The 23,409-nt window shown below is 37.2% G+C and overlaps 1 protein-coding gene across 31 annotated transcripts in view; it reads right to left on the bottom strand.

The window, feature by feature from the left end:
* Nucleotides 1–23,409, bottom strand: part of NRXN1 (neurexin 1) — a 1,021,444-nt gene that overhangs the window by 997,313 nt on the left and 722 nt on the right. For all 31 annotated transcript variants that reach the window (XM_032497501.1, XM_032497499.1, XM_032497527.1 and 28 more), the window contains exon 2: nt 19,278–20,964. In XM_032497501.1, the coding sequence (XP_032353392.1) occupies nt 19,278–20,049 (772 nt within the window). In that variant the 5' untranslated portion in view covers nt 20,050–20,964. The remainder of the gene's footprint in view (nt 1–19,277; nt 20,965–23,409) is intronic.

The raw sequence follows: 23,409 nt of genomic DNA on the forward strand, positions 1-23,409 counted from the left end.
TACTTAGCCACGTTTACCATCTTTCCTCCAAGCACCCCAAAATTCTAAACTCTTCAAATGAGGCAAGTCTCATTTTGCACGCTCTTTTCTCTTTTCCCTCCTGTTCCCTGAGTTAATTCCTATTCATATCCAAGTCTCACCTTAGCTGTCTTATCCTCTGGGAAGCTTTCTCTGCCTCCTAAATCTGAGTTACATGTGCTCTATCACTAGTGGTTATTCTGTATCACAGCTGACCTTCTACATGTGTACACCCACATATAGATTATAAACTCCACAAGAGTAGTGACCAGGCCTATCTGATCACAATATATCCCTAATGCCTAAGCCAAATGCTTTAAATGTTACTTTAAATGTCATAAACATTTTAAAATTTCTCAGTAGTATGTCAATTATCACCTCAGACACTACAATGAGATATCGCTATTGATCCATTTTACTTCAGAATTTCATTTTGTAACAGATTATATTTGTCTTGCTATGAAATTGAACATATTTTCAGAACATCATCAAAAGATTAGTAAGAATTAGAATTTTCTGAACTATTTCTGGAATGGATAGATTGTAGTCAGAGAAAACATTATTACCTGAAGGAAAATTGATGACATACCCATTTGGGTATTTTGAAATCTAAGAAGGGCTAAAAATGTGTGTATTGTACTATAATTTTGGAATTATTAACAGAAATTTTGGTGATACAACAGGAAAACTAGAAATACACTTTCTTTATGAGTCATTTATGAAATTAACTCCAATGTCAAATTAAATTACCTAGAAATGTTTAAGGTTTAATAGAAGTCTGCATGATATGTACCTAACACTATACACTTACAGGTGTACATTTCCCTATGTCACTTTGTGTTTTACATATTATTTCTTTTTTTTTTTTAATGATGTTTGGAAACTACTGACTTAAACACATTTTTGAAAAGGAGAAAATAATAATATTGGTAAAATAAACATTTTAATGGAATGAATTTTTACATGAATATTCATTTCTTAAAATGGGTAAATTTGTAGTTAAAATATCATCAAAAATACATTTAGCTAAAGTGTGGACAATCCATACAATGACAGTTTGGAGAGGACAGGAAAGAATTCTATGAGATATTTCCTTCCTTTCAATAATTGTCATCTCAGTAGGTATATTGTTTGAATGTTTTATAATGAAAAATAAGCCAAAATACAAAAAAAAAAAAAAAACCCACAAGGTGATACACCCTTAAGAGAAGAAGAAACAGCAAAAAGAAAAATTACTCTTTCAAAGGGTGGAAGGAAAAGACATAAAATCAGAAACACACTAATGATCGGATGAAAATAACAGCAGAAAACAAGGATCTTTCTATGTATTTTGAGGTTTGCCTACAGTCTTCCTGTAAAGTGTCTGGAAACCATATTTAGAGGTTTCTTCTCAGTCATTACTAGCAATATATCATTCAGTTGGGAAATGCATTCACCTATACATAAAAGAGGTAAGAATAAAGAAAAATATGAAAGTCAAGTTAACTAAAAGCACATTTGACTCCAAATCAAAGCAACACTCTCAAAGTTTGAAAGTACCTCAAATGCTAGTATGTGCTCTAAGAAGGAGGCTGACCTTTGATCATCTGCATATATGACTCCATGGAGTCTACACAAGATATCTGAAAGCTGTGAGTGGTGACAATAAAGACACAAGGGAAAGCTTGGGGTGTAGAGGCAAAGTCTGTATTCAAATTCTCTCCTTGCTGCTTAGATTCTCTGGACCTCAGCTTCCCTAACTGCAAGATGAAGATAATTAAACAAATGTGGTTTGTGGTGGTAAGAATGAAATGAGATAAACATAAAATTGATAATACCAGTATGTAGTAGACAATCAGGAAATATCAATCCCTTCCTTCTCTTGCACACTGCTACTTAGGGCATTTTAAAAACATACTATTCACATAATACATAATTTTAAATTTTGTATACAATACTTTCAATAAACACTAAGAGCCATAAGAATAAGGATAATTTAACAACTTAAAATATTTTCTCTTTATAAATGGTCATAGCCACAAAATATTTTTGTTAGACATCTTTTTAAAACTTGTACAAAGATAGTTATATTTTTCAAGAGATTGCTTTTAATTTAGTGATAGTATTAGGATTATTTGCTGGGATAAATAACACTATTTACTTTAACTTTGGAGTGGGTGTGTGTGTGTGTTAACTGGAAAAAATCATATACATACAGTTAAGGAAACCAAGGTCCAATAAGACATAGTTTATTTGTGGAAAAGCAAGAAAGACAACATATCAATTAATTATTATACTGAGTATCTTTAGTTCGCATAAAAATCATGAGTTGGTCAATAATCTGGATAGTATGAATAAGTTCTTGTCACTTAATTCCAATCTTGCCCCAAGTCATTTCAAGGATCTGACCCATAAAAGCAAGATCTGAATTAAAAATTATGACCAATGGCAAGAATCTGAGCCTTCATTCTCCAGCTTTTAGCATTTTCTTTAGAAATCCAGTTCTGCAAGCAACTGAATTTCATGTGTGGTTGGCTCACACCAGCTAAATTTTTGAGGAAGAGGTAAAAGAGCCATTCTGAGTTAGATATGAAAAACTTTATGCAACAAATGCATATTTGGAAACTGCAAAATGAGCATGCAAATCAATTTATACGCATGGGTGAATGAATATAGATGAGCTATTTTCAAAGTATAGCCATTCCGGTGTAGCAGAAGATATCTGTACAAAAGGAATGGGAAGGAGGTGAACTGCTCAGCTTAGTCACCCATTTACAATTTTCAATGGAAAATTGCATTGTCAGTTTCCATTACGCCTGCACAAATTTGGACAAATTAAAGACTCCACTAAGTAATTATTGGTAACATATATGTGTATGAAGTAAAGCAGGAAAGCCTCGCCAGTCATTTGGAACTCCTCAGATGTTTCTAGGATTTCCATTAGGAAGAGGAGACATTACAAGAATGGTAATACATCTGACTCTCAAACTAATTTGTGACATGGCACTGGCCTATTCAGCCATCTCTCTAATTTGGTATTGAAGATGGGTGAGAACAGGAGACGTAAATGAACATTAACAGAAATCATTCTGCTGAGTAGAAATATTACATCTGATTTCACTCCCTGCACTTTATCAGGATCCCTTTGTGAACTGCCAGGAGAATTATTGTTCAATCTGACAAATGGGTCTAGGTAAAAAAAAAAAAAAAAAAAAAAAAAATCCTTGGAATTATACAGGATTTAAATTCTATAATTCTCTGTTTTATGATATTCCTTCAGAATATACCCTGTAGATTAGTGCCATATTCTGCTCTGACAATATGAACATTCTGTTTTTATTTCTATTAACAGAATGTTCCATCTAGAATGATAATGCAAGTCCTTGGAAAGTCATATGGAGTTTGATCTTCTGAAACAGACTATTAGTTTGACATTTCAAAATTTGACTGAAAATCCCTCAAGATGGAGAGTCACCAAATTTCTTTGTTAATCTGGTCTTGTACTTACAAATATATTTATCTTGCAAAAAATTTAAATGGATTTATTCTTTACTCCCTCCATAAAAACAGTATAACACTTGATCTTTACAAATTATTTCTCCCTTTTACATAAACAAGTATACCTACAACCCAATTTTTGTGTATATGTGTGTATATGTATGTGTGTATATATATACATATTAGCAATTTCATTATATTCACTAAATAATATATTTTTAACATGTTTTCTTCCCCATTTAAATAGATACACCTCATTCATGTTCTGTTGTGAGATGATATATACCAGTCTCCATGGTTTATTTAGCCAATTACTTGTTAATATTTAGCAATTACTTGTTCATTAATACTTGCATTACCTCCATTTACTTGATTTCACCATTACAGACAATAGCTAATGTGTATCAGTGATATTTGTGAGACTCGTTCAGGTGTTTCTGTAAAAAAACTTCCTAGAAGGGGAATTGCTATGTTAAGGAATATACCTATAGCTACTGCTAAATTACCCCCAAAACATTTGTAGGAATATGCACTCCAACCAAAGATGTGTAAGAGCCTAAGAGTGCCTGTACTGTCGCATCTCTGCCAACACTGTGTATGATGGTGCTCTTTAATCTTCTCAATCAGTTAGGCAAGAAATATTACTTTGTTTTAATTTACATTGCTTTACTTATTATTGAGATGAAGCTTCTTTTCTTACATTTAATGGGTGTTTGTGCTTTTCTTTTAAATAATTATTTATTTTCTTTGAACATTATCCTTAATATTCTCTTCTTACTAGCCTGAAATTAATTAAATGTACTAACATTTAGAGCTCCTACTATGGACCAGTCTGCTAGCTCTTACACATATATAAAACAGGAGAATAAACTGAAGTATAGAAGCTCCCCTGGGGACGTAGAATCATGTGAAGAAATAGGTGTGACGTTAAACAACTATAATAAAACGTGTTGAATAAAATACCAACTATACGAACAAGAGTCCACACAAAGCCAGCACTGGCTCTGCAGGGGGCTGCAGGAGGATGCCAGAGGACGGGTCCTGAATGATGGGTGGGGTTTCACGCAGTAGGGATTGGACAGAAGACTTAACTTCAGAGGAAATAGCACTAGAAAGGGCCCCAACATATATAATTATTCATAATACAAATAGTGATTGGCTTAGATCACTAGGATTTGATCAGGAGAAAGTAATATGAAATGAGATTGGGAAGATCAGGAGACATTTCCAAAAGTGCCTGCCTACAATTCTTAAGAACGTGCGCTTTATCCTTAAGCCACAGGAGAAAGATTATTTCTAAAGGATCACTGCAGCAGTAAAGAAGAATGGCTTTGGGTAGGGGAATGAGGAGTACAGGCTGGGATTAGGAACGGTGGTAAAGAGACTATAAAACAATCCTGATGGTTGAGAGTATGAGAGTCTGAAATAGTACAGCAACAGAATCACGTGAACCTGGTCACCGCATGTATGATTAGTCCCTCTGTTTTCTGGCTTCCAGTAGCACTAGATATTCATCTCTGTGACAGCATTTAATGCATTATATTGAAATCATTCATGCATTTATCTGCCGGCCTACACCACCAGAATGTGACCTCTTCCCCTTTCAATTCTTAAACCAGTGATGACTAAACACAGTGTTTCATTAAAAAAAAAAAAAAAAAAAAAAAGTCAAGTTTCCCAATTTTCCTTGTTGTCAAACAAGGAAAAAACAAACTCAGTATTTGTTAATTCAGTGCTTTTTCTACTCATCCTCTATAACTTTCTAATGACTTATTACAAACCGTTTTCTTTTCATATGAAAGAATCCAGTGATTAGAGTAATTTGAAATTCTAGTGACTTTAATTGAGGGTGTGAAACGATCCATTACGTGTAATTTTTACAAGGATCCATGCTTCTCACTCTTCACAGGCATATCTTTTTCAAAAAGGCTCATTTTTACTACAACTGAGAATATCATTAATAGCATTACTAATGGCACACATGCGCTCCCTATTATGCATCTTCATACGCTGCAATTAACAGTGAGATTTATTCACATTTTTGATCTGACTTTTTTAATACTTGTATTTTGATTTCAACACCTTTATTTGTGCTGACAAATTTTCATTCTTCAAGAGGTGAACAACTGCCTAGGAGCTAACAACTCATCTTGTGTAGAATAGCTTCTTAGTAAATGCTTTTGGAATTACAAATGGATTCATGAGTGGGCAAAAACACAGGGGTCAAAGATAAAGCTAGATTTCTGGTGTGTGCAACTGAGAAACCATGAACATCAGAGAGTACTCCTACCAATAAGAGTTCCTAATGCTGTGAGTGTTTGTTGCTTTGACTTTATATTCTTTGTTTGGTTTTTAACTCAAAAACTATTTTTCAGCCCCCTCGTGGCATCCTTTTCCATGGAGAATTCATAGCAGTGCTAAAACCTGTTTTACCCAGAGCCATATTTCCCAGAGGAACAGCAAAGACACAGAATATACAAGGTTTGATACGGGAGTGACACCACTCCAATGTGCTGCAGTCAAGCAGCAGGGCAGAAGTATCACACCTGGTGGACATGGATCCAGGACTCAGAGGATACCCTGGAGATGGCAGCATGAACAACAGGAAGCACAAGGTGAGTGGAGGTAAGGCAGCAGCTGTAACTCGAGCTAATCCACGCTGAAGGAAACACAAAACTGGGGCAAGCCACTGTGTAAAGAGGACAGCAAGGGCAGCTGGCTCAGGGCAAACACACGCATGTGGGCAGAGCGCCTGCCTGGAGCGGATTCCAGGGACACCTACATGCAGCAGCAGCGAGTTAAAGGCAACTGAGGAAGTAATTCATGCTCTGTAGCAGTTGGTATCATATTTTACTCAAAGGCATCTGTGAATTATAACTTCAGACACTCTTGAAATAGGTGGGGTTTTTTTTTTGGCAGGGGGTAGGTTGGTTTTTTTTGGGGTTTTTTTTGTTTTGTTTTTTTTTTAAGGAGTGGGTGTTGTTTCAGGCTATTTCTATCTCATACTTGGAAGAGTTGCATGTTAAAAGTTTTCCTAAAAATACAATTATTTACATAACTAAGAACTGAAAATATATTCTGAAGGTCATTTACTCCCAGTTTCTGAGTAGAAAAAGGGAAATCTTAAGCAATTTAAGAGTGGCAGTTGTCTGAACTACTGTCAAGAATCTCCAGGAATAGAGATTTGCCCATCATTTCTGCTGGCCAGTTCTCACATTTACATTAGAATTTCAAGAAAATGCTTTTTTCTCTTTCCTTGGGCCTAAATCAACACACTCTTGTTCAAATCCATTTCCACTGGTTAGTCCTCTGTGGACCAGACTACCACTGCCAGTTTTCCTTAGTATAAATTCTTTTTTCTGTTTGTCAGCTCAAATTTTTCTGGACTAATTTTCCAGCTTGAAAATGCAATGCTACGGAGACTCTTCCCTTTCAACAATTCTAGACTGCTGGATCTGCAGACACTAGTGACAGGGGTTTTCTTAAACTGCCAGGTAACAACAACCTTTTAAGGATTTTGTGAAGCCCCTGCCCAGGCCGTTTCCAAGGCATAATGGGGAACTAGCAAGTCAGACAGCAGTGAGAGGTAAGGGTAGGGAGTCACAAAAAGTGCAAGGATGCTGCTGCTGTGATGAACAGATCAAGAGAATTGCAATACATTTTAGGAACTAACCTCTGGGAGAGCATCAGCAAACTGAGGTGATAGTGAGTAAAACAAATAAAGTAGGCAGGGAAGGAGGCTGAAAGTCTGACCAATTCCACAGAAGGGGGATCTGAAATGTTTTTAGCTCAGTGAAGACAGTACTCTTTCTCTGAGGCAGATAAAAATAATTCAAGGGGGTACTGACTACATGAATTTTATTTTCACTGAGGACATAACAAGAAGAAATTAATTTATATCAGCAGAGAAAGGATTTTAATTAAATTTTTAAAAAGAAATTCTTCCCAAGAAAAATCATTAAACACTTACATGGAATACTAAGAGAGGGAAAGAAAATAAATACGAAAGTGTACTAGCTTATATAGACATCTTTTAAACACAGGGAAGATTCTTAGATGTGAAAGAGTGTGTGGAGGACACAAAGTCATTATTTCATTATTAAAAAAGAAGTAATTACAATTTCAGGGCATGGCCTCAGGAATTATGCAGCCTTAGAGTGCCAGCTTTGCAAATTGCTAGTGGGCCTCAGTTTTCACATATTTAAAATGGGGGAAATAGCACCTACCTTACAGGTATGTGGGAAGGATTACATTAAATATGTGTAAAGAACTTAAAATGGTGCCTGACAGAGTACGAGTCATGCACCGTTGTGCTACTGTTATTGTTTATCCTGGTATTAGTAGGAAAAGTCCAGTGACACGTTGCCAGAACCTTCAAATAGAGATACTGAATGATTATACTTTCTGTGACTGAATTGTAGGCAATGATGTTTATCCTTGTCTCTTTCTTCCTCCTGTGTATCTCTTCAGCTCAATCCCAGTGCCAGTAGCCAAGAAATGCATGGTCTAGTCTCCTCCTCCACTAACCACATGTGCAATTCTTTCTATTCTCAGTCATCAGTCCTCAATGTTCTGGTTGTTTCAGATTCTCTGAGTTCTCCACTCTCTCTTAATCTACCGTCTTCTCCAACACTCCTTCTTCTCCAGTCATCTCCTTCTTTGCTGTCTCCTGTTCCTCTCTCTGTCTTCTGTCTCATCTTCTCAATTATCACACATCCCAAGCATCGCAGGTTCCCTGAAGTCTCATCATCTTTCTATCCTCCATCTCTTATAGGCAGAACGCACTCCAAGATTGTGTACTTGGCCCCAATCCAAATCTTTATTGCCTCTGTTTTAGAATGAAACACAACATTTTCTATGTCATACAAACAAGGACTTTGACCAGGATGAATAGCATCTTGGTCTGGGGGTAGGAGAGGTGCCCATCATTCTTCTTTATTTCCAACGACCTCTGGTAAAGTAGACAGTTCTGGGCTAACAGTCACAGAGGAGAGCCATCCCTAGATGAAGAATTATTCTAATTCATGAAATTCTCCCTGTGCCTGTACTGTCATGAAGGAAATCAATGTAGGGGTTTGAAGAAGAATAAACAATGGATAAAACTCAGGTAAAAAATACTTTATATGTTATTTGAAGTCAAAAAATATAAATTGTGATATAGTAAGAAAGTCATATTATTTTAACTCTCCTATTCTAATCTAAGCAAAGGTTTAAGAGGCCAGAGGAGAAGAGAATTAATGATGTATATATTTTTAAAATTCCCATATAATGATAGAAACTGACCAATGAGGCATGTTTTGAAATGCATAAATGACTAATTTAAACATTAAAAACAAAAAATTCTTATAGATTCCCTAATAAGTCTGGTAAAAGAGGTTTCAGGGCTATTATTGACTTTTTTTAAAAACTTGCTGTTTCAAAATATTCCTGTAGTGGTCTTAGCCTATTTTGAACTCATTGGGGGTTTAGTAAATAAGTTTAACTCCCCAGTTTTCTTATGCATGAAAGTTTTAAAGAAGTCATTATTGGTATTAGCTTAACTTTTTCCATCTCTTTGAACATAACTGTGGCTCATTCCAAAAGATTCATAATAACTATTATTATTTTATAGTAATGGTTAAGTTTCATCAAAGTAAATTACTCTTGGTAACTGTCAAAGCAAACTTAGTCCAAGATTAAATATAGTTAGTTTTTCAAACAACTCCCAGGAATAGGTGGGATGTTGCTGACCAATAATATGAGAATGCTACTTTGCAGAAACCTCAAAATCTCTAACATCATGCCTGATCAGAGAAAGTCATTTGTCATACTTTAAGGGTAAATTTTTTAGGTTTCTAAGGTCTTATGTAGAAAAATTTATATATATATTACATAGACTACTCTAAATCGTAAAGACATGATATTTTAATGATATGTTTAACCAATATATATTTTTGAGGATTTTAACATGATTTCCAAGACTTTTAAATCTTCTGCTTACATTATGTAATTTTCTTATATATGTCAAATTTTTGTGTATATGTTTATATACATATACACACATTCATTCAATATATCAAATGTCTCATTATTTTAAAATACCTCAATACTTTATCTCACAGAAAGTTAGCCTAATTTTTAAAATAGGGGTTCATAAATGTATCCTCCGACACATTTAATTCTGAATTTGGGTTGTAAAATACAATATATAACTTCCTATTTTTACAATGTTTTCAATTGGATAAATAAAACATCTAGCACCTAAAGCATCACATTAAATAATTTTAAATAAATAATTACATTATTGGCAGAAAAAATCAATTTTGCACTCAAAATAAAGAGCTTAAGCTGGAAGGTAGTATCTTTCATATGGCAGCTATAGTTGTATGCTGCCTTGCCAGCTACTTCCCTAAGGAGAGTCCAGGCCCCTTAATTATAGAGAGACAACACTACTTAGAAGAAAAACATGAGTCTTTAATTTCCTCTGCTGGGCTGGGGCGATTCGTTCTGCTGAATCTAGCAATGTCTAAGTAACGCTTAAGCTTAGCTGGTTCCATGTACAAGGCCAGGTATTGTTAGGTCACAAACAGCAGAAACTCCTAAGCTGTCATCAGTGCTGCTTCCATTATGGATTACCATTCACACAGAACTCATTATGTCTATAATTAAACACAGAAAGCCCCTCCTGATGTTAGGATGCTAGCAAGGCAACTGTTCTTCGTGGCACTCCTCTTCTAACTTTTGGACCACCAGACCCCTCCTGGGAACCAACCTAATAAAGTGCTATTTGAAGTAGCACTTGTTCCTGTAACACGGCACCGGTATATTTCTAATTACAGTCCAGACAGTTTTAAGCACAAATAACTGGAAAAGAGTCTGGGTCAGCACTTTGTCTTGCATGGTCAGTCTTGTTTTCCTCCCACTTCTGTCCAATAATAGTTTCTCATATATATCAGAAACAGCATAGAAAATACATCCTTCTAACTCTAAGAACCATTCTAAAGTTCAATTTTAAGCAATGCACTGGGAAACCAAAATCTTTTATCCAAAAAGTTTTAGACACTATTCTCTCATTACATAATTTCAATTAAGTGTCCAGTGTACCATCATTTACATCTTCAGCAGAACCATATTCTAACTCAGCAACTTTTACTAAGTCAACTTATGTGACTGGGCTATGTCTTTACATTTGTGCTGAATCACCATGGACTTTGGTATTTTCAATAATTCTATCTCCTAGAATCTGAAATAGATGGAAATTGTGTTGATTTTTTTTTTTTGGAAAACTAAGTATTTTCATTCAAAAGATGAATTAGTTTTAATATTCTTTAGATGCAATATACCGGGGCTTTACGTCTGGTTACATTAGAGTAGAATCAACTGAACATAATATGAACAGAAGGCCAACGATGGAAACAAATAAACAAGCATTACAGAAACAAAATATGATGAATCCTGACAAGCTAATCCATTTCTTTACTATCATGACATTAGGAAATGGCACTAAATGTAAGGGTCTGCCACAATCCTCAGTTCTGAGGGTTTTTTGCTTTTTGTTTTTAAATAAATCAGCCATTCAAATTAGCACCACATTGACAACTAGTGAACAAACTTCCAGCATCCATTAGCGGTTTGTTAAGTGAAACACGCAGGTTTTGTCATATAATGGACAGAGTTGCCTGCTGGGGCAACATACACACCTGGGCCCAAATTTCAGCTCTGCATTGAGCTATGGGACTTTTGTCAAGTGACCTCTTCTAATACACAGTTTTCTCGTCTCTAAAATGGGAATTTTATAAAACCTATCAAGTAGGATGTTGCAGGGATCAATAAGGTAAGAAGATAAAGCTCACTGTACAACGCCTTTCACTCAGTGAACACTAAATCATAAGTAAAATAACTGTGATTCTAAACAGAATGATTAAACTGTATTCAAATTCAAGAGGTGCTTATGACACCGTTAAAGTAAGGGCACCTAGCACACCTTTTGAAATAATTTGATGCCTAATACATTGGAGGAGAAACCATGTATATTTGGAGATTTAGAGAGTATAGCTGGACTAGTACTGTCTTTTCCCAATATACAGTTAGTCATTCAAGTATTTATTGAGCTCTCACAACATATTCATCACTCAATCACCAAAAATACCAGCAGCTGAGTTGTCCTAATTGGAAATGTATTGGTAAGACTTTCACTCAGAGACGTAAATGTAAAATAAGAATCTGTGTGTTATTTCCATTATAAAGGCAAAAGAAATGGAAACAAGTTCAAAGGTTGTACAGGTATTTAAAACAATACTCTCTCTCCTTTAGCTAAATTTACATTAAATACACTCTTTCCTTGGAATGGTCATTGGATTTACATTACAAATATTTGACTCCTGCCTAGAATTTATAAATATGGATTTCCATTAAAGATTCCTTTGTAAGCAATTTTTTTATATGTATTCAGTGTATTGGTACTCATTGAGCAGTATTCCTTTTATAATTTGAAGGATTTTTTTTTTTGAGATAGAGCTTATATCCAGTAAAGTACATATATCTTAAGTGTATAATTCAGGGAATCTTTACAAATATATATGCCCATGTAACCACCACCCAGATCGTGTCAAAGGCTCACTGTATCCTCTTCTAGTTAACACCACTAAAAGGTAACCTCTACTCTGACATCTATCACCATAGATTAGTCGTGTCTGTTCTGAACTTTCCATAAATAGAATCACACAATATGCACTCATACAGCTGCTTCCTTCCTTACTTCATTTGTTCAGATTTTACACAGGAGGAACTAGGGGACCAATGTCCTCTTTACTCGTGTTGTCTGTACTAATGTATCAACATGCAATGAGAAATCTACCAAATCTCATACCTACTATTAGGTATAAATGATCTAAAATTCATCTAAAATGACTTCAAAGTAGATTTACAGAAAGAAGTTTAACATTTTTCACTATTAACATTCACAACATCCTAGAGCCACTACCCTGCTGCTGTTATATATTTCTTTCAAATTTTCAAGTTTTTCTGAGAGTTTACATCTATTAGCTACTCACAAAGACTCTGTGAGGTAGGTTAGCAGGAGTTCACAATATATTATAGTCTGATTAGGTGTTTCTCAACTTGCAGTTTTGGAAACCAAAATTAGAACATTAGCAACCTTATTCTACTTTTGACAGCAACTTAGAGCCAATGCCACATGCAGAACTTAGTTCTTCAGACCCCATGCCACATTCTGTTTATATACATTATAGAAACAACAGCATGGCAGGAAAAGAACCTGAGAGAGCATTGTATTCATTTCCACAGTCAAGTAGAAATACATGGAATCCATGCTTAAGAGAGAAAATCAAAAAGCCATGCAATTTTGGAAGAGCTCTAAAGCAACTAACCAAAAACCTTTTTTTCCCCAAAAATCTAATTGGGACATCTTAAGACTTTCTACACAGCAAGAACCAGTACATTTACCAATTCCTGTACTTCCAAATATTAGAAAAGGGACTCAGCCATAAAATTACAGAGAAGTACACAAGGAAAAAGGATAATAAGGGTTTTGCATAATATTGTGATGCATAATGAACTAAAACTTTTCAGAGTGCAAAAATGATTTATTCTGAATTATGTCAAATATACTTGTGCAATTTTTGAAAGTACAGTTTGCATAACAACGTCTAATAATAGGTTTATTAGCTCCTTACTAAAGCAAAACCCAAATATCTAAAGTAAAGCCTGATTTTCAACATATATTTATAGGAATTAACCCTACAACCAGTGTAGCCACCAAATGGTCACTGAGAAAGGGATACAGAATGTAGTTAATGACTGTTTTCAGGAACCAGTGTGGCTCAGGGTCCCAATTCTCAGAATACAGCTAAGAATAACAGAAATATTACACAGCACCTGCCCTTTCTGTAGTCAATCAAGGATTTCTTTTAAATAATCAGTTTAGTTATCACATTTCATTTAATAGTATCCAAAACTAGAACACGATTTTCCTGCCACATATAATTTTACACTAAAAATATAATCTGTTTATGATAACTGTAAGACATCTTGCTTGACTTTTTAAAGTTCAAGTATATTACCTAGTTTCTCTGTAGCATCCATGTAAGTAACTGTAACTTATAGAAGAGCCTCAAAGATAATAAACAGGATAGATTCATTAGATATATATACCTATACATTAGGATAAATACAGAAAAAATCACTAACTATAGAGTTGAGATAGATAAAGCTATTAGTTTATGTGAAAAGATCCTTTTGGGTTAAAGGCTCCCTTAATCATAATACAAATTCTCAAGGAGAATATCATTTTTAAAATATTCTGAATCACAACCAGACATGGGTGACATTAGAGTGCAGCTGTGTAAAACAGAAATAGAGGCTCACTGTCTTCACTCTTTGCTTTTCTTTCTAAGTGGAAACTTTTGGGCTAATCAAGGCAGGATAATAATTACAATAGAATTTCTTTTAAATGAGAAAGAAAATGTTCCATATTTGAAGTTTGCTTGAGAGTAGCCCTAAAGAAAAAGTTATCTGTAGTAGTGGTGGTCCTGGTGGTAGCAGAGATGATGATAATAGAAATAACAAATGGACACTTCAGAATATTTACTATGTGCCAGGCACCACTCTTAGAGCCTTACATGAAGTCACCTGCTTAACTTTGATAACATCCCTATGAAATAAGTTCTATTATTATCTCATTTTCATGGATGACAGTACTGAGGAACAGTGTTTAAGTATGCCCACTTAAACCAGGCAGTGTGGTCCCACAGTCCATATAATTCAACACTACAACTTCAACTCAGAATGGTTGAACAAAATAACATATTCCACCTCTTTGTGGCATTCTAGACTGGTATCTCAGTTCATTATTATTTTATAGTCAAGATAAGCTTTTTATTGATAGATCAGATAGATGCTTTTCATTGTCATACTTTAAGAGCTCCCTAGAACATGTTATCCAAATCAAAATTATTTATGATTTTCTCCATTCCACTCAGAGGTTTTTCAGCACAGGGGATCTACCTGCTCCACCAATGACAGACTTCAAATAAAACTCCGGCAAAATCTCTGCATAATTTTTGTCTAGTACCTAACTATATAGTAACTATTTAAATGTTTTTAACCTTATAAAGATTATAAGCATCTACATAATATTTTCCTTTATTGTAGCAGTTAAAATATTGAAAGCCTAGAATCAATCCATCAGTATACACTGTCACAAAGAAGACATGTTGAGCGAGGTATGACACTGCCAATGGGCTCCAGGAGCCTACAGATTCAATAAGTATATGTGAGAGAAACCAAACGACAAGACACAAAAAGGGTTCAGGTAATGCTAGTTACAGGTGGAACCAAAATGTTCCAAACAACAAATGGCCTTAGAGTTCTATACATAACCAAACTCACAAAGATTGCAACTTCCTTACAGAAAGAATCTTGTTTTCCTCTATCTCCACTAGTTCAATCTACAGCATACAGTGTGTACTTAACAAATGTTGTTGACTGACTGACAAACAGAAAATAATGTTTTCTCTTTCTCTCTGGCCCCCTATCAATCTGGTCTCTACACTGTAGCCAGAGTAACACACTGAAGTATAAATTTGATAATGGTACCCTCCTCTTAACCTTTCACACTAAACTTCTTCCATCGCCTTTCCACCATTTTTAAAATAAAGATTAAAATATTGACATGGGCTACAAAGACCCTGCACGAGCTGGCCCCATTCCTCTCTCTGAGAGCTCCATACTCAAGGGCCTTCTCTCGTTGCTTGAATGTGCCATGCCTTCTCCTGCACCAAGCTTCCCTCCTAATATTTCTCCTCTGCCTTTAGCTGGCTAACTCCTTCTCATTTCTGAGATTTTAGTTTAAGTATCATCCCTCAGGAAAATTTTCTTTGATTAGGTCAGTTCACTTTTAAGTTTTCACAGTACTGTGTACCTTCAAAACACATAACCATTATTTTAAGTTTTCATTTTTTTTTAAATTATTGTGCCTTCTCACTGAAACGCTGAGAGATTATTCACCATTTTGTTGCCTGGACCTAGTATTCAGACACATACAAAGCACTTAATCAGCAGTTATTGAATAAAGAAATGAATGAATGAATGAGTGAATATGGTTGTCCACCTGGTCATATTAGTAAAGTCATAGAAAGCCAGGGCTTTAGTAAATACCTATCACACTGCCATGTTTAGTTAATATCAAGCATTTAGTCATCACAAGCCATACATGTTTACGGCCATTTAAATAGAGGAAGTGAATAAAAGTGATACTCAGAGTCTAGTATGAAATCTTCATATAAGAGACCCTAATATGTATAAAGCCTAAATGTGGAAATTGTAAAACATGTAACTTCTCATTGACCAGACTTTTATTCTCATTTTTAACTGAGTAGCCATAGAATTCACTAATTCGTTTAAGCTGCTAGGAAACTATTAGTCCTCTTATGTAGAAACTTATTAAATAATAATAGTCCCGGGACACTTACATGGCATGATTCACTAAAAAAGCTATGTGGCCCATAAGCATCTACCATTCAGGAAAGATGACATTCTTGGATAGTTGGCTTCTAAGGCTAACTCTCAGGGTCAAAGAACGTTAGTGATGCATAATTTGGTTCTGTTGCATCAGCCATACCTATATATATACACTTTTTTTTCTTGAATAATCCCTAAACCTGGAAAAAAAATCAAACCTAATAAACTGGAAATCTTATTCAGCAGACATCATAAATACAAGGCTTTGAGAATAAGAGTGTTGGTGCTCTAACCCATGCTCTGTCACTAGCCTGGTCATGACATATAACCTTCCTTGTGTTCTCTTTCCATCACCACATAAATAAACAAATAAAACTTGCTAGGCCTGCATAAACAGAGTAAGGATGAATGTGAGCTCATTAAATGAAAACATTCTAGAAACCATAGGTGCATAATTTGTTTAAAGACATTCCATTAAAAAAAAGAATATTCTCACTTTCTTTTTGGTAGTTTGTACTGTATTTTGAATACAAAGGCAACTAAAATACTACTAGACTTTTTTATTAAGTTAAAGACTGTAGTTGGCATCAGATATAATTGGAATTTTGTTTAACATTTGCTGTTAATTTTTTTCTAAATTTTCTCTACTGATATGGCTTTATTTTTAAATTAGTTTTTTTTTTTTCCCTTAATGTGGCAATCAGTATAAATACTGGCTAGAGGCAGGGCTTTGTTTATACTTCATTTGAATAGAAATCATTTATCTCTAGCCATCAATACATGATCCGTGTTGGGAGAGACATCCATTCTCAATTAATAATTTAATAGTCACTTGACACAGGGAAAATAAGCAAAATGGAGCCAATCCTTCTGGGGAGACCAGCCCTGTCTTTACCATTCCATCTCCCATTTCTGTGATAATCAAAGGAATCCAGCCTTTTGTTTTCCTTTTATGACTAGTGGTGATCTTTGCTCCATTTTCAGCTCATATTTTCAAAATGAATCAATGTTCCAGAACTATCCTGATGGATATTCCATTCTGGGTTGAATTACCTTATGCATCAAGTATTAGTCTGTTCAGTTATGTATCTAATTCCAAAATCTTCATCTCATGAAAAGAGCTATCCACTTGCAAAATAAGATGCATTTCAGAGACATCTAATTCTGTTTCTCTTCAACATACTACTTTTGCCATGCTTTCTCCACTTTTAACTGTTCCTGATTATGCACATCCCTGTATCCCTGCGTTAAAAATGCACAGAAAAATAAAAAAAAATTTCCTTTAAAACACCCTCCCACACAGAACAAGCTGTCATTGTGTCATATTTGTTTCCTAATTTAAGGAAGGAAGTTATATTTCATGTGTCCTTCATTAAATTTCCTGCTTTGTAGTTTAAAGTGGCATTGGGATACTTAGAGCAATTTGTCCCATAAAATAATGTTTATTTTTTAATTCATTTCTATTAATCAGTGCAGAAGTATGCAACTTCAAGTTATACTACAGCAAATCATCAAATGTAACTACCTTATTCATGGTCTAAAATCAAGGTAGGTTCGGTAGGGGAAAAGCATGTAGTGCTTTTTGGTTTGTTTGTTTGTTTGTTTTTTGTAAAATATAGCTATAAAGCCTGCTGATGCTAAATTCATGGAAATTTACCATGGAACCCACATTCTTCTATAATTACTTAAACCAAAATACATGAAAACAAAAGCCTTCACGAAGACAGAAAGCAAAAAAATAGCACTTGACTTTTTTCCATAAACCCATAAAGGCCACTGAACTCTCCTAATGACCAGATTTCTTTTCTTCCTAACTAACTCGCTTTGATGTTTTACAATTACAAATTTTATCAAGTCTTCATTTCTCTTAAAGTCAGGTAAGAGAGAACTGCCAAGTGTAATAAGATTTACAAGGGCTAGTTCCCCTTAGCAGTGTCAGCAAAACAACCAGAAGACATTATACAATAAAATACAGCCAGACATAGAGCTTTTGTGCCTACAGCTTTCAAAATCAGATTTAATAATTCACCTTTTTTAAAAAATGCAGCCATAAATGCCATTTATCCATTGGTGATTGCCTTGATTTGACCCATAAGCTATCTACTTTAAACCCTGACATTTTCTCTCCTGCTCAGCCACAGACACATCCATATTTCTTCTTTTTCATATCACTCTTTCTGTTCATAGGCTTTCCTGTATTTATACAACAATATGTTTCTTTGGTCATTGTCATGTAGCAAAATTGGAGAAACACAGTAATGACCAAATTTTATTTATAAAGGGGAGAAAATAAAACTTAAGAGGTATGATTTTTTGTTGTTGTTTTAATTCCACACCGTTTCAATCCCTAAGAACAGAAATTAGCTTGGCCTCCACTACTCAGATAAATATCATTAGTTGAATATCCTTGGAAAATCTCTTGCAATCCTTCATACTCACTCCCTGTTTATTAGCCTACAGACCCTTCCAGTCCAGCAACGTCTAAATTTCTGTACTATTTATCTGCCCAAGTCATCTGCTAATTGAGAAATATGCTGTTTAATCTTTAACATTTAAAATATGAGTTGACCTATCTTCCACTTCAAGAAACCAAAGGAATCAAATAATTTTATTAAACTGCTCAATGTTGGACTTGGACACAACCATAGAAACTAACATTAATTCCAAGAACCCCCCTCCTCCTAATCAAGAAAATCTTCACAAGCTCTCCCCCACCCCACCCCCTTTTTCCACAACCAAAAGCAGGATCTGACACTTGCAAAAGGCACAGCTCTGTGTATGAATTCTGTCTCCCTCGTCCTTTACCGAAGACTGACTACGTGGGGATTCTTAACCATCGTGAATCTGTCCTGACTTCATTTTTCACCAAATGCGTGCCCAATCTTCTAGATGCCTGTATGCATCTTACAGGGAAAATCTGTGTATTAGACTTATTGGTGGTAGAGTAAAGCGCAGCGTATATTCAGGCGGGCCGTGGACCAACGAAGATAGGGAGCAGCCCGGCAAGAAACCCGGGGAACGAAGAGGAGAGGTCATTCTACCTGCCACTTGGATGTTAGTAGGGCTGGTAGGAAGGGCTCCCGGGAGGAAACTGAGCCTGGAAATGGCGGCTGCTCGACCCTAAAGAGGGTGCCAAGGGAGGGGCTGAGGGAGGTGATAAGCAGAGAGGACTGAAACAGGTCTTCACCTGAACACTATTTGGAACACTCTCCAGAGCAGGCAGGCCCCATGCACCGGCCCGGGCCTGCCTCGCCCTGCCTCGCCCTGCCTCCCCGCACCCCGCCCGGCCGAGGCCCCCGGGGCTCCGGCCTCGTCAGCCTTACCTTGGCTGCAGTCCTTGCCGCGGAAGCCGGTTCGCGAGCAGTCGCACACCGCCTGGTCGTCCACCACGGAGCACACGCCCCCGTTGAGGCACACGCCGCCCTCGCCCTCCTCGCCCGCCTCACACGGGCTCCCGCCGCCGCTGTTGGACGGCTCGTCGTCCAGCTTCACCTCGCCGCTGTCCACGGGCAGGGCCTGCGAGGAGTTGACCCTCACGTCACGAATCCACCCTTTGAAGGGCTCTCGCTCCCGCACGGAGGCCAGCGTAAGCTTGAGCGCCGCGGCGCGCAGTTCTGGGGGGAGCCCCCCGACGAAGAGGCCGCTGAACACCGTCATGTCCCGGCGCTTGGACTTAACCTCCACCCACTTGGCCTCCACCTGGTCGATGAAGAGCGTAGTGTTGCGGAACTGACGGCGGATACGTACGCTGTGCCACGCGCCGTCGTTGACCGGCGTGTCCGCCAGGAGCGTGGCAGGCTCCGCACAGAAGATGGAGAAACTGAGCTGCAGGCGGCCGCCGCGTGTCAGGATGAGCTCCAAAAAGTCGCAGAAGCCCTCGTCGTCGAAGTAGAGCACTAGGCCCCGGGCGCTGCGCGTCTTGAGTTGGAAGCTCATCTCGCTCTCGCAGCAGGCGTTCCACTTGGGGAAGCGCGTCCACTGGCCCTCGGCGCCCGGGAACTCCAGCCCGCTGCCCAGCTCCGCCCAGCAGCCCAGGAGCAGCAGCGAGAGGCACAGGAGAAAGCAGCCCCCGCGCTGGAGAAGCGCCGTCCCCATGCTCGGGGCTGGGGTGCGGCGGGGGGGTACCGGGGCCGACAGGGTCAAAATGGTCCTGGACACCGTGATGCAGAAATAAGGGCCAGGAAATAAATCGGGTAAGAGGATGGGCAGGAGTGGGAGGGATGCACCCTCCTTTATCTAGCTCTTTTTTTCTTCTTCTTCTTCCAGCAACCCCTCCCTCTCTCCCTATAGTCCCCTCCCAACAGGAAAACGTAAACCCCAGTGGTGCAGGGCAGCCACAGAACTTCCAGACCAAAGGGAGGATACACTTTGGAATCAACGTTCTGGAAAAAGTGTCAACAGAAGGTCAAGGAAAATCACGCATCCATTTGAGTCCGATGAACTAGTCCAAGGGCATTGGTGGTATCAAAAGATGCTTCACTCTTCAAATACCATCATGTGCCAAATTCTATCAGTGGTAACCAGCGAAAGGAAAGCAATTAGAGTCAGGCGAGAAGCAAACACTTCCCAGGGAAGTACAAGAAGCCAACAATGAACCAGGATCCTTGAATGACTGGTAATGCCTCAAGTGTTTCTCCTCCAGATGTAGTGTCCCAAACCAGAAGGGAGAAAGATGTCCCTTGCCTTTTTACACTTAGCAACCCCGAGTAGTTTCAAAGGCCTGCTTCTTCTGTCATAGCATAGACTTCTAGTACCACTGTAGCCAAAGCAGAATTCCTTGCAAATAGCCTCACAGGCTGGATTAAATGTTCTCTTTTTCCCTCCCCAACAGTAGGATTCAAACCCAGAAGCTGTGAAATAGCCAGAAGCTGTTAGATGTGGAAATCACAACAGCTCCTCTTCTTTACTCTCCACCTCTGCAAGGCCACGCTAAGATGCCAGCATATCAATTGGTTGTGTGTTGGTGATGCATTTTGGTTATATTTTGTCTTTTTATAAGGACCCAGAAATCTGCAGAGGATTAAAATAAAAATTAAGTTCTAAAGTCATTTACGTATCATATAAATCATTATTCAGCCCAGAAACCAGATGTATAACTAGTGCATTAGTAAGCCAGAGTTAACATTATTGGAAGGAGCTTATTTGTCCTCATCTACAAGTAAGAAATAATGTCTCCTAATAGTTAACCTTAGATATAATATTAGTTACAATCAGCCATTATGCCTTTCTAGTTTAACAGTTAATAGGTAACCTTCCCAGGTTTTTATAGAGATTTGGTTATGGTTATCTTTCACTTTTGCTGAGAAATTTTAATTTTTTAAATATGTGAAAAGGAGAGAAAAAAGACTTTTAGAGACTCCCTTATATTGTGCACTGTTTACATGGACAATAAAAATACAACCTATTCAAATCTCAGTTAATAGATTTTACAACAGGGCAAAGCAGATCAAACTATCAACTGGAAGGTGCGAGCTTGGAATTGTATAGCATTCCTACCATTTTATTTTTCACAGAGATAGAAGGAATATTGATGGTTTCTTGGGAGTCTCTCTTAAATTTCAAAGAAGTAATTTCTTCCTGTTTATTAAAGGAATAATCCATTATAGGATAAAATACCTAACTGGAGTCAGATACCTGTTTTTGGCAGCATTTGTGTCTCATAATATTAACTCCTCTAAAGATGGGTAGGGTATTTAATATTTTGCCTAACAGTGTAGTGATCTTAACTCCTCTTCAAGTCCTTTCTGGCAGTCAGCTCTTAGAATTTGGGTGGTTAGAACAGCAGCTGGCATGTGTGTCACCTTAGCTGCTCTAGTTCCAGGATGCTAGAATTTAAAATTATATCTTTGAATCACTCACTATACTATTAATCACCTCTCTTTATTCAACTCTAATCTGACAGGTTCTTAAAATGGTATAAAAATCATAAATAATGAATCATTTTTAAGGCATTTTTTAACCAAAAATACACTCTCACCTATTGACCAAAAAAAAAAAAAAAACACAAATGTATCATCTGGTCATGTCAAGAAAACACATGTATTTCCTTTACCATTCCCCACCATCTCCCCCCACCACACACACACACACACACTACACACCAATTTATTGCCTGAACACAGAAGCTCACTATCCAATTAACACTTTTTTCTACAAGCTGAAACTAGCAGTAATTTATGGCACCGCATTGTGCTGCTACTCCTCCATGGAGGGAGCTGGGAGCATTTTTCTTCAGTACAGAGCAATCCCTACAGGTGTCAGCTGAGAGCCACCAAGCTAGGGGATCCCACTTCAAGTTCCTCCCCAGATGAAATTGATGACTGGTCCTCTCTCTTTCAACACACACACACAGACGCGCGCGCACACACACACACACAGCCCATTACCAAACAGAAATAAAAATCTGAGTTGCTTATTTATATGGCTGATATATTCCACACCATCAGCAATCACCAGCCATATCTTGTCTACTCCTGTGCCAAGCCCAAAGAAAGGTGCTCTTAAAATTTATTCTAAGATAGCAAATTATTCAGTATACTTTCATTTTTTAAGTGGACTCAAGAATCTTTGAAATTTTTAGTCATCACAAAATAAATCTGGAATTTCAAGATCAAGAGTAGTGCTTTGAAACCATCCATAAGCTCATGTGTTAGAAAACCATTTTTTTTTTGTTAGTCGGTTGGAGCCTATTATTTTATTAATTGATATTACATAGATCACAAAACCTTCTTTACCACTCTCTCCTGCCCTCCTCCACTGAAGCATACCTTGACAATTTTTTAAGGAATGTAAGAGAATTGGAAAAACATATATTCTTACCACAGTGGAGGTCAACTGACTCTCCCAGTTCTTAGGGGAAGCTCATTGTGTGTGAGAGAGTGTCTGTATTTATATGGAGAAGAGGATTCTCTCTAGGTGCCGGAAAACCTGGCGAGTTCACAAATTAGAGGATAAAATAAAAGGATCTGAAAAACAACCTCACTGCAGCCAAACGAAGAAGCGCTCTAATTCAAAAGCAGACTAACAGCCTCATTAATCTTTTCTTTCATTTCTAGAATCAAATTCATTCCCAAGCCACTGGAAGGATGGAAGGATCGATACAGTATGTTCATCAGCTGCAGCTGCATTTATTTTAATATGTTTATGTTAACACACACACACACACAAACACACACCTTTCCATGTACTTTCAATATACCATAATAAGAACCTGAAATCTCTGAGAGAATTTTTAGAAGTGCCTATCTTTTCCCTGTGGCTTTTGCAAAGTCCCTCAATTGCAGTGCACACCCAAAATTCTCCCTGGCTTTCCCGCCCAGTCTCTAAGCTCCATCTGTAATACCAGTGCAGTTTCTTGGAGCCTGGAGTCTACTGCACAAATTAAGCCTAGGCACAGCATGGGGCTGATGGGGAAAGGAAAGAAAGATGTAGCTCTAGATGTATTTTATTGCTTTG

Source organism: Camelus ferus, chromosome 15 (genome assembly GCF_009834535.1).
Source record: "Camelus ferus isolate YT-003-E chromosome 15, BCGSAC_Cfer_1.0, whole genome shotgun sequence".
NCBI lineage: Eukaryota > Metazoa > Chordata > Mammalia > Artiodactyla > Camelidae > Camelus > Camelus ferus.